The sequence below is a fragment of the Triturus cristatus genome, chromosome 1_2, assembly GCF_964204655.1.
Source record: "Triturus cristatus chromosome 1_2, aTriCri1.1, whole genome shotgun sequence".
NCBI classification, from domain to species: Eukaryota; Metazoa; Chordata; class Amphibia; order Caudata; family Salamandridae; genus Triturus; species Triturus cristatus.
In genome coordinates this window covers 82291668-82308303 of record NC_140580.1, presented here as the reverse complement: position 1 = coordinate 82308303, position 16636 = coordinate 82291668, and the positions used below count along the sequence as shown (strand labels likewise).

Below are 16636 nucleotides of genomic sequence, written 5' to 3'. Positions count from 1 at the left end.
CATTCAACGGAAGAGTGCTGTCGTGGCCATGCTTGGACAGTGTTCCCATAACCATGCTGGGTCATGGGCAGTATTGCCTCAGAGAGAAGACAGGATGTATCATTGTGCTATCAGTAGGATGGCCTCAAAGAGAAGAGAAGCTTCTGGTTTGGCTAACAGTGAAGCTAGGTTGCACCACCACACATCACAACTACGACATTACTGTTCACTGAAAGCACTGCCTATTACATAAGAGAAACTATTAATGTCAGTAAAATCCTCACTTACTGCAGGTGGTAACATTACTACCTCAGGTAAATGCATCACTGCTGTCGGCATTTGCATGCAATGCTCAAGGCAACAAAATTCTGCCAAAAACTGATGGGTTTATTTCCCAAACTAACATTAGTACTAAAATGGTTAAACCCATAATTATCATCTAGATTTTAAGTTTGTGTGGTCAGTAAACACATAGGCAACAAATCTCATCTGTTTCTCCAGTGCTGGTTTAAGCCTGCCTTCTGGGGAGACTGAAAAGCAATCTTTGGTAGAACAGTAAATTGTACCCCAGCTGTATTTTCATGGGCATGTGTATTTCGCTGCTTGCAGTAAGACATTAGTTCATTACTATCAGACACTACTCTCATTGGGGCATTTCCGCACAGCAGTAATTTGAGTTTGAGTGTTTTTTGTCTGAGAGGCTCAGGATTTCCATTACCAGAGGTTGTATGACTGGAGGGTGATCACAATAGTGAGGGTATGTATATACAATGGTGACTTTATATGACATGAGGTTATTTGATAGTATGGTTTTCTTATAGCCAATTTATGAGTGATGGAGTCTATTTTCGACAGCAGACGAGGGTACAGAGATATATTTATTTATAAAGTTTTATATAGCACAAACGTGACCCTTGAGGGTATCAGAGCTCTTTACAGTATACAGTATACAGTATAAACACATAAATGGATGAGGTGGTAAACAAGCATTCGAATGTGTCATATAGGGTAAGAGACTGCTGCTGATTGATTCCTTCAGGGCTATGGAGAATGCAGTTCACACACCTATGAGTGTCATACTCGCTGAGTGAGCAGTTACAGCATGAAAATGAACATTGAAATTGGAAGCGCTATAAATTATGGGTTTATTCTTTTGAAATCTGTGGGGGACTTTAGTAAGAGAAGAAGAATGCACAAAAGGGTTTGGTGGAAACATTCATAGGTTGGTTCTGTTTTTGTTCTCTAGAAAAAGAAATGGTCCTGGGTGGCAACTGGTTGGGCTGTATTTCAATCAATTTTTTTGCCCACTGTGCCGCTCCAATAGCGACAGTCCAGCCGAAACCGCCAGGCAACGTCCCCTCAGAACGCTAACACAAGTATACTACGACAAGTTTCTGCCATATTGTGACTCATCAGTAAGGTTTAGCTTGGATCCTTTAGCTCAGTAGTCATATGGCCTGCATCTGTATTCCCATCCCGAGGGGACCTGGCAGGCAGCTAGGCCTGGACAGTTCCTATTGGAGCAGATCCATGGCTAGTCTACAGTAGCAACCCGCAACACCCCATCCTAGCGCAATGTCACTTGCTACACAGGTGCTTCTGCATTATAGGGCTTAGCATGTTTTACTCCTTGTCGTGTCTTTTTACCATTTATCACTAAAGTTGAATTTAACAAAATGCAATTTTAAGATGATTTGGAGCTCTTTTGAGAAATGGGGGTACAGAGATTCTGGGTATATGGGTCTCTAGATGGACCTCGTAAAATGTTATCAGGCTGAAGGTAGTTGCTCTGTGAATTTTATGTTATGTCATACCATATCTTGTCGTCATGTTATATCCTGTCATACAATGGCAAATTTTTCGAAGCCTCCACACATATGCAGTAGCTGATAGACATAGGTCAAAGGACAAAAACATCAGACCAGACTCTCAAGCGAGAGGGAGAGAGGAAACTATGAACTGGGGTGCTTGTGTGAGAAAACCAATGACCTGAATAGATAAAGGCCCTAAACATCTACTACCAGGAAGTAATTGCGAATCGTTCCTACTGAAGAAACATAGCGCTGTGGGGAATATTTTGTTCCCTTTTCCTTTTGCTTTCAACAGACCTCTGGTTTGATGATTAATTAATAAAGTACAAGTGTGTTGTATAAAGGCCTCAGCTTGTGTTCCCTACATAGCTGTTGTGTCCTGCGTGACACGTTCTAGTGCCTCGACAGGCACAGAGATAGTAGCCACTCCCCTATGGGAGTAGGCACACTTGCATCCCTACACGCATCCCTCACAGGCGTCATGAGTGATGTGAGCCGGTTAATAAAAGGGCCCGAGTGCACGGGCTCGTGGCCAGTTACTAGTACTGCCACTTCACCTGCAATACAGAAGCAGCCAACAATGCCTGAGACTCTGCGAACACAACTGCAACCACCATGCCGACCAAGACCGCTAAGGCACAACTCCAGTGCATTCTACTCAACACACGATCGCTCAGCAAACACGCCACCGAGATCTGGGACACAATCTCACCCCTCACCCCAGACATCACCCTTCTCACAGAGACCTGACTGAACCCTGCTTCCGTGCCAAGCATCTCCATTGTCACACCTAAAGGCTACAAGATAACACACGGGGACTGAATAAAAACAACTGTGATGGAATTGCCATTATGTACAAGGACAACATCTGCTGCACAACCTCCTCAGACGACTTAACCCTGATAATGGAGGATCTCAATTTCCAACTTCATACAAATGGAAAATGCACCCTCACATAAAGACCACTGGGATCAAGCTCCAGCATCTGCAACGCCTTCCATGACCTCATCGCCCCTATATCCATCAACTCCGAGCACTACATCTTCCTAGGGGATCTTAACTTCCACCTCAACGGCCCCACAAACACCAACACAACCGACCTTCATGAAAGCATGAGCAACATCAGCCTCAAACACCTTGTCACCGTACCCACCCACATCCCAGGGCACACGCTAGACCCCATTTATACGTCCAGCTACAGAGTCAAGTACAACCACGTCTCACAGCTCACCTGGACCTGCCACTATAGTGTCCACTTCAGAATGTACCAACGCTGGCACCACACCCCCCAGCTCCGTGTGCAGAAACTGGAAAAAGATATCAGAAGAACAGTGGAAAAACGCTCTCAACTCTCAACTCTCAGGCACAACATCCGACTCAGAATAGGTTACGAAGAACTTTTCACAGTGCATCACAAAATGTCCCAACATAATCGCTCAGCTAAGCCAGCCAAACTCAAAGTATCAGCCGGAAGAGCCAGTTGGTTCACCGTGGAGCTGAAATCTATCATACACCGCTGCTGGCAACTAGAAAGGAAGTGACACACTAGGAAAAAGACAGGAAACCATACCTCCTTCAAAACAGCACTCAACCAGTACCAAGATACAAAGAAGAATGGTCTAGCAGACCACATAGAAGCCAGCAAACACCACAGCAAAGATCTCTTCACCACTGTGAAGGAGTTCTCCAACCCCAAGGCCACCTGGAAATGACATCACCCACTCAAAAGAACTGTGTGACACACTGGCAGGCTTCTTCAATGACAAGATATGAGCCATCTACGAGAACTTCAAACCCCACCCTGCTCCGCCGACAGCATCAGCCCACTCTCACCCATGAACACCAAATACTATTTGTTTATTTATTTATATATTTATATAGCGCACTAATACCCGAAGGCGTCTAGGCGCTCACATCCAAACCTCCTACCAGCCAAGGGGAATTAGAGAGACAAAACTGAACACTGATATGCATAGGCCTAGAAAAGCCAGGTCTACAGACCCTTCCTAAACGATCACAAGTCAGGTACATTTTTCAGTGAAAGTGACAATTGATTCCAAAGTCTGGAGGTAATGTGAAAAAAGCTTTTACCACCCCAGTGTGACAAACGCGCCTTGGGAACCTCCACCAGCCGATGGAAGGAAGACAGCAGCATTCTAGGGGGAGAGTACCAATGAAAGTGGTCAATCAAATATAAAGGACCCTGATTGTGCAGCACTCTGAAAGCGATGCAGAGAGCCTTAAATGTAATCCTTTTTTTCACTGGAGGCCAGTGAAGCGAATTTAACGCCCCCTTTACAGAAGCGTATTTAGGGAGTTTGAATAACAGGCGAGCAGCTGAGTTCTGCAGGACTTGCATCTTAAAAAGGAGGGCTTTATTGATTACAATCAGAAGACTGTTACAGTAGTCCAGATTAGATAAAACTAACAACAAGACTACTGTTTTCTCCAGGTCAGAATGTATGAATTGGGAAATTCTCACAACTCAAGCCACAGTCTCCATCATGGACTCTGTACACTCGGGAGCACTCACTGACCAATGTCCCCACCACATCTTTAACCTCGGTAGCAAGACGATTGGTGACGTGCTCAAAAAACTCCTGAGTGCCTCCTTCACCAAGGCCTCCTTCCCTGAAGACTGGAAACATGCCGAAGTGAGGCCCCTCCTGAGGAAACCATACGCAGACCCAGCAGAACCAAAGAACTACCAGCCCATCTCCCTGCTTCCCTTTCTGCCGAAGTTTCTCAAAAAGGCTATCAACCAGCATCTCACTGAACACCTTGAAAACTTCAACCTCCTAGACCCCTCTCAATCCGGATTACAAGCCAACCACAGCACCGAGACAGCTCTGATCGCAGCAACTGACAAATTCAGGGCCCTCCTGGTCCACGGCGAAACAGCAGCCCTCAGTCTCCTTCAACACTGTCACACACCACATCTTGATCAACAGATTCCACCAAATCGCAGTCTAGGGAGATGTCCTCAAATGAATCAACACACACCTCACTGGAAGGATGCAGAGAGTCCGCCTCCCACTGTTCACCTTGGAACCAAAGCACAAGGATCGTCCCACAACACATCCTCTTCAGCACGTATATGACCGCTCTGGCCAACGTCGTCAGATCACATGGACTAAACATCATCTCCTATGCCAATGACACCCAGCTCATCCTCTCAATGTCAGGAGACTCCTCCACCACCAGAGCCAACTTCCACAGATGTATGATGAACATCACCGACTAGATGAAGGGCAACTGTCTTAAGCTCAACACGGACAAGACAGAAGTTCTCATCTTTGGGAACACCACCTCACCATGGAATGACACTTTGTGGCCTGCTGAACTCGGCTCTTGCCCTGCCCGACAGACCATGCCTGCAACCTCAGCATCATCTTGGACAGCAAGTTATCTATGAAGAAATAGGTGAACGCTGCCTCATGCACCTGCTTCCACACTCTACACTTGCTCTGTTAAATTTTCAGTTGACTTTCAAGCAAAACTGTAAGGACCATCACTCAGGTCTTCGTCACCAGCAGGCTGGACTATGGCAAAACTCCCTATGTAGGAATCACTGCATACCTCCTCAGGACACTACACACAATACAAAATTCTGCAGCAAGGCTCATCCTCGACCTTCCCTGATGGACTCACATCACTTTGCACCTCAAGACGCTACACTGACTCCCGATCTAGAAAAGAGGCCAGTTCAAGATGTTGGCCCACATGCATTGAAAGCTCAGCACAATGAAAGACCAGCATGCATTAACAAATGAATGACCTTCCACCAATCAAACAGACACCTGTGATCTGCCTTTCTCTTCCGCGCAAACACCCCCGGATACACCGAGCCAATAGGGGCGGATGTTCCTTTTCTTACCTGGTGGCCAAAGCCTGGAATGACCGTCCCCTGCACCACAGGACTACTTCTTTGCACCAGAAATTAAGAAAAGGACTAAATACCTGTCTGTTCGAATGACCAGAGCACCACAAAACAGCTAACAACTGCAGCGCCTTAGGACCCTCACGGCTGATTTGTCACGCTTCATAAATCGTGATTGATTGATTGAGAAGGAGCGTGGATATTCTACAATATGTTGTGTAACAGATATGCTGGTACATCTGGTCTAAATGACCATTTAAATGCCATACAATACAAACTGATTTTTTTGCATTAAATCATTTCACTACTGACTTGCAGGGTACAGTATGGTGCATATGGCACGCTGGCACAGATACTAAACTGCAGAACTATGGTAACAAGTGCATAAAAAACCAATAAGTAGAGATGTGTGTGTATTTGAAAATATATGTGTATATACGTGATGAAAGCTGCTGCATTGGAGAACAGCAGTATCCCTTGGCAGGACTTCAAGCCAGGATTTTTCTTCAATCATAGTTGTGCTCTACTTTAGTAGATGCAGATTAGTGAAGTACCTTTCTGTTATCTCTGTGATGGTGTCTAGAGACACAGGGAGCTGAGTAACAGACGGTGACCAGATAGCCTATGTCAACTATGGCATGGTGCCCCTTAATCTAAGTGGGGTATGAAAGGGGCTCTCTCTGCACCTGGAGGGTATATATGGCGCTCTAAGGTTCAGAGCAGGAACAGAAGAACCGAGGATAGCTCTTAGTGTACACAGAAGGGGGTGGAGGTTAGGCTGAGGTGTTTTGAGGTTAACTGAGAGTCAGCAAATTGTGTCTAAAAGATGTAAGTCCCAGCTCTGGAATTCCGAGTGTCGATTGCCTGTCCCGAACCACAGTATGAGGGTCATAGGAGGGTGTCCAAAGACTCACATGCGGTACGTAAGGGTGGCTGCAGACTAATTTCTGGTTAGTTATAGTGTCCCTCGGGATCTCATAAGCTTGTCCGAAGCTCTTTAAGGGTGCCACTATTCTTCTTATGTTTTAAAAGCATATAAGGACAATCTAGAAACTTTTGGAGGGTGGCTTATATTTCCCTTTAACAAGATCCATGCCCGCCAAAATCACTGATTTGACACATCCCAATTTTGCATGTGTGGGACTACAAAGGAGCACCCTTCACTTTCCCCATGACTTCTGAGTGGAGGCGCTCAATACAGTTTACCTCTTTGAAAATGAGGATCTTGAAGGTGTGAGGCAGAAGAATGAAAAGGCAGAAACGGTAGAATGGTGATCAGCACGGTAAAGATTTAGCAGAAATGTACACATGACTGACAAGTGAGACAGTGGAATCTGACAACACAACATTCTCAGAACTAATTCCCGTCACTGAGGTCTGAGACGGGAAGTGATGGACAATGTCCCTATAGGGCTGGAAAGATATCACAAATGAACTGCTGGTAATTGCCGCTAAACGTTTTTGGAGATAGAAGCTATTTTATTTAATTTAATGTTTTAATAGATGATTAAGAACTGGTCTGAAATCTAATGATCATGTTCATCATGGATTGCTTTTTCCTTTATAATAATTTGATTGAGACCACCTATGAATGACATTCAGCTGTATTTCTCTGATTATGATTTTGATTTTGCTGCCTTTTCCGATTACAGGTCACTCAGCAACTACAATGCCAACAGCAGGTAATTATGATTCAACTATTTTATGCTTGTGTGCAGTGTAAATTAGTGAGTGCACTGCTAGTTCACAAAAGAGGAAATATCTATAAAGGGCAATTTCAGATTATCAGAAATGATAACACAATACTTGCATAATAAGCGATGAGACATATGGTGGGAGGAGAATCACAATAGGCCAGGTCAACATACAGCTGTACTGAGAGCATTGCAGTGCAAAGAAAGAAGATTACTGGAGAAAACAAACTGTACCCCAACTTCCTTTTTCTGAGTAGCACTAGTGACGAATTGTTGCAGACTAAACTGCATCTAATATGTAACTGGCAGAAGGAGCTTTGTGAAAATACAACTTCATAACAAAAGACTCATTAGCTGGCTTCAATACTAGATACGTGTACTGCGATCTATGAGAATACAAGTGCAGGGTGTCCGGACGAAGGTGTAATAAAACATTAATATCTGTGTGTATCTTTCATTTATGCTTTTTTTTCTTTGAATGTGCTTTTTTTCAGAAATGCTATAATAAGAGACAGGAAAGATGTTGAATAATGCAAATACTTAGGTGGTCCATTTGGGTTTAACTGAATGGGAGCACTGCTGTATATCATCTGTGCTACTGTTCGGCAAAACATACTATTTCCTTGCTCTACATGGAGTAAGGGAAAACACTCGACTCTAATTTTTGTCCTGATGGCTCAAGCAAGTTTTCAGACAAAATATTGAGTCGGAAATATCAGCTTGCAAAAATATTGACTCAAAAATATCGTGACATGTAAATGTCGTCAGCAAGAATAGTGTCAAGAATATCGATTTTAAAGTAAGTAATATCAATTATTAAGATATTGAAGTCATTAAGATCGATTAAAAAAATATTGCTGTTTTTTATTATCCTTTTTTAATTATTCTTATGTATTTTGGTATATATTTAAAATATATTTGATGCATTTTTTGTATGCTGATTGTTTATGTTAATTAATGTATTTGTAAAATGTTTAGGAGTTGTTAAATTTAAAATATGTAATAGTTGTTATTCTTAGTACTGTAGCAGGTTCAGGGTGTACAGGGTCACAAGGTGGGAAGTAATTTAATTATAATAAATTAATGATTAATTTTTATTTAATATTGTTTTTCTAGTTAGTTAACTATGTTAATAGTGTTGAATATATATATTTTTTTAAATATACATTTTATTAGCGGGTTGTGGGGTTTAAAGGGGTAAATGGTGGGAAGTCATTTAATTTCAATTAATTAATAATTCATTGGTAATCGATATTAATTATGTAATTGATCATTATTATGTTAATTGTGTAGTCTATTTTTTAAGGGATGGGTTGTGGGGTTTAATTGTAAGTAATTATTATTAATATTTGTACTTAATGATGATTATTTTATTAATAATTAATTATGTTAATTGTGTAAGTACATTTTTTATATCAACTTTTATGGGTGGGTTTGGGTTTTCTCGGGGTATATGGTAAGAAGGAAATTACATTTCAATTAGGTTAAAATTAATTATTAAATTGATACTAAGGTGCCGATTCCAATCCGGGAAAAAAAATTACCGTACGACTCGTATCCGTATTTTTTTACGTACGAGTCGTACAAGTCCCGTACAAACGGCGAAGTACCATTCGTACAGTAAAAATACATACGAATCGTATTGGGAAAAGTCTACGAGACGTCCCCGGACAGTTTTATGTACGAGTCATAAAACTGAAGTCCGAGCGCACAATTCCGATCCGTACCGGCGTCCTGAATACACAAGCGTATGGAAAACATCCCGTACGGAATGAACTTTGTATGAAACCTACCCCGGGTACACTTGGGCCTGGGGTACGAGTCGTACGGCCCCCCCACCCAACGCATGTCCGCGCCGTACCCCCCACCCCAGCACCCGAGAATGTACGCGCCGTACCCCAGCACCCGCGTATGTACGTGCCATACCCCCCACCCCAGCACCCGCATATGTATGCGCCGTACCCCAGCACCCGCGTATATACGCGCCGTACCCCCCACCCCAGCACCTGCGTTTGTACGCCCCGTACCCCCCACCCCAGCCCCGTACTCGGACGCACCGTACCCCAACACCATAGCCCAGCATCGCGTATGTACGAATCGTACAACACCATTGCATATGTGATCACTGTACAACAACATAGCGTATGCACGCACCTTACATACGCGAAAACGACTCGTACTGAACCAGGACACTGTAAAACAGCACAAGGACGGCCAATTCGACGCGCACAACACCACAAAACACGTCTACAGGACAAAAACATCTAAAAGACTGACCTGGCACATCCAAACAGGCAAACAGAGGCCCAAACTCACAACCACCTCTTATAACACACCCAGAAAAAGTTCAAACCCAGCCACACCCACAAATGGACCAATAAAAAGGGCCCACACTCACAAACCATGATCCTTTGCAATAGACCCACTGCTGACAGACATCACACACAAACAACGCACCCATACACCTTAACTTACACACCTTCACACAACCTCCTTCACACATACCCCCTCTACACATACACACACACCTACACATTCACACCCACAACCATCCACACCCACACCCCACACCATGCCCACAGACAAGAATCCAAAGTTCACAAGGGAGGAGCTGGACATCCTTGTCAACGAAGTCATCAGAGTAGAGCCACAGCTCTTTGGAGTATTGGTCAGACAGACCAGCATAGCCGAAAAAACATGCCTGTGGCAGAGGATCGTCGATCGGGTGAATGCTGTTGCGCACATCAGAAGGACCAGGAATGAATGCCAAGCCAGGTGGTACGATCTGCGGAGGGCAGTCAAGCGCAAAATGAATGAGGACTACGCCCAGAGTAACATCACAGGAGGTGGGCTGCCCCGCAGACCGGTACATTACCATCCCTGGGAGGAGAAGGTGATGGCCCTGTTTCTGCCGGTGGGAGAACACGGAGTCGAAGGAGTTCGAGAGCCTGGTGAGTACACAAACAACTTACGTAACATGGGGGAATGGCATCCACACCCCAACTACAACAAATGCACTCACCTACCCCCAAGCCCTCACCGGACACAACCACACTCAAAAACAACGCTCATGCCACTAACATGAGTATGCCCCATTCACAAAGCAAGGCCATGCCATGTCCCAGCCTACACAAACCACAAACCCAAGACAGGATGTCCGGGATGCTGGGAGGGTGGGGATCACTAAACATATTGTACAACTCAGAAACAGACACCATTGCCCTCAGCCCATATGGCCCAGGTACATACCCATGCACCATGCGCAATGCACAGGGACTGGCAAAGTACTGACAAGGTACCTGACACTTGGCCCTGCTGTAGGCAGCACAAGGCCCTCCTGTAACAACTGCAAACTCGAACACAAACACAACAAGCTCAGATATCTAGGACAGGAACTCACACTCACTGAAATGGCAGCATGCGCCATGCGGGGACAAATACATCACCTGGGAGACCCACTGCCAAATCACACCACACCCACCAGCAGGCACCGTCAATCAATCAACAATCGGTCAGGGTACTTGTAAGGCGCGCTACTTACCTGTCAGGGTCTCAAGGCGCTGAGGGGTGGGGGGGGTTCCACCACTGCTCGAACAGCCTGGTCTTGAGGAGTCTTCTGAAGACAGGTAGGTCTTGGGTCAGTCGTAGGTGGGTTGGGACGGTGTTCCAGGTCTTTGCGGCGAGGTAGGAGAAGGATCTACTGCAGACGGGTGAACGTTGGATGTGGGGGACAGCTGTGAGAGCGAGGATGCCGGAGCAGAGCTGGCGGGTGGGGGTGTAGAAGCTGAGTCTGATGTGCAGGTAGGCTTGTCCGGCGGTGTGGAGTGCCTTGTGTGCGTGGGTGAGGAGCTTAAAGGTGATCCTCTTGTCGATGTGGAGCCAGTGCAGGTCACTCAGGAGGGGGTGATGTGGCTGTGGCGGGGGGCGTTGACGATCAGTTGTGCGGAGGCGTTTCGGAAGCGCTGTAGCCGCCATTGGTGTTTGGATGGGAGTCCTGCGTAGAGTGCATTGGCGTAGTCCAGTCAGCTGCTGACGAGGGACTGTGTCACTGTTCTACTTGTTTAGGTCGGGATCCACCAGTAGATCCGGCGGAGTGTGCGTAGGGTGTCGTAGCAGGAGGAGGAGACGGCGTTGACCTGCTTGGACATGGAGAGGGAGGATGCGAGGATCAATCCTAGTTTGCATGCATGTTTGGTGGGTGTTGGTGATGTCCCCAGAGCGATCGGCCACCAGGAGTCGACCCAGGCTGAGGGTGTGGGTCTGAGGATGAAGACCTCCATCTTGTCCGAGTTCTGTTTCAGATGGCTGCTCCGCATCCGGTCGGCGATGGCCCTCCGACCCTCGTGGATGTTGGTTTTGGCGGTGTGAGGGTCCTTGGTGAGGGCGAGGATGAGCTGGGTGTCGTCTGCATAGGAGATGTTTTTGAGGTTGTGGTGGCGGGCCACTTGTGTGAGGGGGGCCATGTGGATGTTGAACAGCGTTGGGCTGAGGGATGATCACTCACCCCTTACACAAGCACACACCCCTGGGGCAGCCAATGGAGTCACCCACTCTCACAACGGACATGTGACACAACAAGATCAAGCCACAGCCAAATAAGCATCCAAGCCCAAATTCGACATGTCAAACACCCTGGATAACATTTCAATCAGTCCCCTGCAAAATATCCATCCACAAGTGAACATTGATGTGAATGCTAGGCACATACAACTACCTGGAGGAACTGTGGCAACTAGAATATGTATGAAACATGGATGTCGCATTAAACAGCATTAACATTGTCTCTCTCTCACACACAGGGCAACGTCACGGATCGCCCCCCAACAATGGGTGGGAAGTACCAGAGTCCCAGGCTCGGGAGGAACCTGATCCCACCGGCAGCGACACCTCACAACACTCTGCGGATGACCCCAACCCACCTGGCCCCTCTGGTGTCCAGGCCCCTGCAGCACCTGCTTCAGGTACATCTGTGCCAACCACCATCCCCATTACTGCCACATCCCAGGAGACACCCAGGAGCCCTGCCCACACTGAACAACTGAGCCAGTCTGACCTGGAGGGACAAGGTTCGCCGGGCACCCAGGAGGAGGCAGCCAACACCGACACTGCCATCCCTCAGGGGTCCCGTAGACCCGATGTGCCCACAACGGCAGGTCAGGCTCGTGTGGGCAGGGGTGGTGGGAGTGGAGGCAGGCGGAGGCGAGAACCTGACCAGACAGCTGAAGGGACCGGTATGTCACACGTCCGCAACATCATGGAGGCATACCGGCGTGACACCAGGGCCATCAATCAGGTAGTGGCGACCCTCACAGACATTAAGAATCAGCAGGCCGATCAACACGCCAGTCAACAACAACACCAAGGACGGATGGAGGCAAGACTGGCTGAGCTCTTGGCGGTGCAAAGGGACATGAGCCATTCACTCCATCGGATCGCCGGCAACATGAGCAACCCTCCCTGTGACACCAGGCGCAGACCAGCACCAGCCACAGGGAGGGAGGAGGAGGAGGAGGATTCGTCCGACGGAGCCTCCCAAACATCGTCAAGGCCTGCATCTGAGGGTCCCCGGAGGAAGGTGGGTCATCCACGGAAAAGACCGTGAGAGGCAGCGGACCATCCACATCTCCCAGGTCACCTGGCCTGGCACCTGGCCTTCATGCGCAACAGCAGCACATCATTCACTGACATTGTCTGCCACATGGACTTGCTGGTCACAGTCTGACCAATGATGACCAACACTGTGGTCTGGACTCTGATGACTTCAAATGCCAAAGATCCCATCTCCCCCTGTGAACTTTGGATTCTATGCACCCGGTAGAGCACCTTATTTTTTCTACAAAAACACACACCCCACCGACAATAAAACTATTCATTTGTCATGAGATGTTGCTGTCATTCTGCATTAGTCCACAACATACGTGTGTGTAAATGTCAAACTATGCCTGAGTGTTGAACTAACTCCAGCCATCCATACCCTGGGATCTGAGTCCGGTACAGGACACACATGGGTCATAATGTATCATCCGATACAGCCTGGGATCCCAACACTCACCTGTGATGGCCTCAAGCTGCTGAGGGGGTGCTTGAAATACTGTGCGGACACACCAATCAGGAAGAGGATGATGAAGGCCTAGAGGTCATGGCTCATGTGGAGGTTCCCGGGGAGGGAGTCCCAGGTATGTTTGTCCATGCGTGAGAACCATCTCCCTCATGCTGGAGTGTTGTGGATGTGAAGAATGTTGTCAAGGCCAAGTTCGGATGCATAGAGTTGGGCCAAGGGGTCTTGGATGACAGACGTACATGGTTGATTTTTGGATATGGGGTTGTTGACTGCCTCCTGAGTGTGTGTGAGGAGTGTGAAGGTCATCCTGCAGCACACAGTGATCCCTTGCAGCTATCTCAGGTGGACGGTGATGTGGATGGGGTGCGGGATGTTGAAGCAGAGTTGTGCAGATGCACCCTGGATGTGGACAAGTTTCCCATGAGTTTGGATGTACTTGCTCCGTAGAGGGCGAGGCAGTAGTTGACATGGCTGGTGTCGTGGACCTGGGGGATGGTCTGTCTTTCCTTGGAGTGGATCTATCTGAGGATTATGTGCATCATGCAGAGGGTGTTGCAGCATGAGGTACAGATGCTGGTGATTTGCATGGCAAATGTGAGTGACAAATCCTTGATGCACACCATCTTGTGTGCGTGCCCACTGGGTGCTTGTGTATGGCCCCTGTGGGTGGGACACAAGGAGTTGAGCAAGCTGTAAGGGGAAAATCCTCAGATGATTACCTCAGTCCTGTACAAGTCCAGCCTCAGGTGGCTGGTGTTCAGCCATTCATCAACGGACCTCATACCTTCTTGAATGTTGGAACTGGCAATGGCTGCGTCTTTGGTGAGGCTGAGGAGCACCTGGGTGTCAATGGCATACGACAATGTGGAGGTTGTGTGCACATGTGACGGTGGAGAGGGGGGTCCTGGACACATTGAAGATTGACACGCTGAGAGATGATCCCTGAGCCATGTACCAGATGAAACCACTATACCACATGCTGAATGCTTGAGTCCCACTCCCATGGCCTTGCTGGTGGAGGGAGCCTGTGTGGGGCAGGAGGGACATGATCTGGTTGGTGTGACAGGGCCTGGAAGGCGGGGCAGCCAGTTGGAGTTGCACACTCAGCATGCAAAGGTGTTGTGTGTGCGGTTAGGGTATGCCTGAGAGCAGGTGGTTAAGTTTTGGATAGACATTGCTTGGAGAGTGGCTACAACATCAGACTGTAGTGTGATGTGGGTCATGCAAGGACATGAGGGTCGTGCAATATGCACGTTGCATATGCTGACGGTCCAGCCTTTGGCACTGCGTGGCCGCAACAGTGGCACAGACAAGATGATGACAGCCAAATGAATGGGTGGAGGGAGGCAGGGAGGAGCATTGAGACGTGTGTGTTGCCGAATCCCACTACTTTGTGGGCCCTTGCTGCAGGGGCTGCAGCAGCAGGCGCCATGCCCTGGAAAGTATGCCAAGAGTTGCACACAAAGACAAGGATGTCAGAAAGGACAACTGCAACAGACGTATGTAACGGAAGGAGTGTCCGGTCACCCATGGCACACCCCGAGAGAATGGATGCACAATCACCAAAGATGACTGACACAGGATCATGACACAGAAGGCCGAGCTGCGCACAGGAGACACACCCTCAGCAGGTGTTGATGGCCCGTTGTGGGGACCAACATGCTCAAATACATACACAACCATGGACTTCATGCACAATACAGATTTGAATCCATGACGAACTGCATGCATGTTGCTAAACTACACATAGACTCATATGCACTATCTTTGTCAACTATTCCAGAGATGCTGCATGCAAAGTGGCAAGAGACCTGCATTGACAGAGATGAGGCACCTTGGAATGTGAGGAACACCTTTATTACTCAGGCTCACACTAAGGGAAATGCATCAATATGAACGGACTCACAGGTCATGTGGCTGAACATGTGGGACCTACACTGGACACCCCCTTCACAACACAGATGTTGTAAATCCAAATGAACTGGCACACAAGTGAAGGAGGTGGGCCAAACACCCCCTGCTGCACACGGAGAGGCAGCAATTCCCCAGTGAGCCTCCTATGGCGATGTCCCACACTATGTCCACCCGTAGCATCCTGTATGTGTCTGAGTGAAGTTTTACACACATTGATGCCTTCCTCAGAATCCACAAACCATTACAGATGACTGTCACGAAGGGTGACTATCAATTCATGGGAGTCATGCTACATGTCATGTGCCCCATGGTGAGTCGACATGTATGCATGGTAACAAAACATGCACAGGAGCAGTCCCCACACATTCAAAACACGTAACACCCCCAAAATGCCTTGCTGCAATCCCTACCCAAAATGTCTTTTCAACATGTCCGTGTATGGAACGCTGATTCAGCACACGTTGCAATACTCATGAGGAATATCAGGAGGCCAACGATGACACGAGCAGACAACATGTGCAAGACCCTGGGGATGACAGACACACAAGGAGACAGCGAAAATATTGTTATCCGCATGCATGGTCATTTACTCTACATGAATAATGTTGTCACCATGCTAATTCTAAATTTAGTGTCTCTGCTAAAATGTGTGGAATTACATCATCACTCGAGTGACACATCAGAACACACCTCTAAGTCACTTAGCATACAGTCAGCTGGACACACACATTGCAACACCTGCCACACAAGGCTCCAAGCGTGCACACTCAGACCCAGTGACTCACCATCATGAGAAGAAGTTGCGTATGAGCTGACTTCGGATGTCCTCCTCCTCCTCCTCCTCCGCACTTGCCTCGTGACCAAGCCGTTCATCCGCCACGGGTGGATGTTCCAGCTCATCCAGACCCAGGATGAGTGGCACTGCCTTCTCCACTGCCATGTTGTGCAGCATGCAGCACACGAGGAAGATGTTGCAGACCTTTGCCAGTGCATCTGGGAGGGACCCGCCTGTCTTGTGAAGGCACCGGAATCGGCTCTTCAGGAGGCCAAACGTCCTCTCAATCACTCGCCTGGTCTGCCCGTGTGCATTATTATAACGGTGATCTGCAGCTGATCTTGGGTTGCGGAGAGGCGTCATCAGCCATGGCATGTTGGGATAGCCAGAGTCCCCTACATGGAAACATCATGTGAAGAAGTGGCACGCAGGTCATTCTATGTAAGTTATTAGTGTCCCTGTCCCTGGCATCAGGCGACAGTTGCGGGTGTTGGTGACTGTGCCATACCAGTGATGCTGTGC

General features: G+C 47.6%; 1 protein-coding gene across 25 annotated transcripts in view; it reads left to right on the top strand.

Annotated features, from left to right (window-relative positions):
• The window catches only part of LOC146866844 (scavenger receptor cysteine-rich domain-containing protein DMBT1-like), a 605183-nt gene that overhangs the window by 436599 nt on the left and 151948 nt on the right, over positions 1-16636 (top strand). For 23 of the 25 annotated variants that reach the window (XM_085602150.1, XM_085602105.1, XM_085602159.1 and 20 more), the window contains one exon: positions 7323-7352. The exons of the other annotated variants lie outside the window; for them this stretch is intronic. In XM_085602150.1, coding sequence (XP_085458276.1) covers positions 7323-7352 — 30 coding nt within the window. The remainder of the gene's footprint in view (positions 1-7322; positions 7353-16636) is intronic. 25 annotated transcript variants of the gene reach the window in all.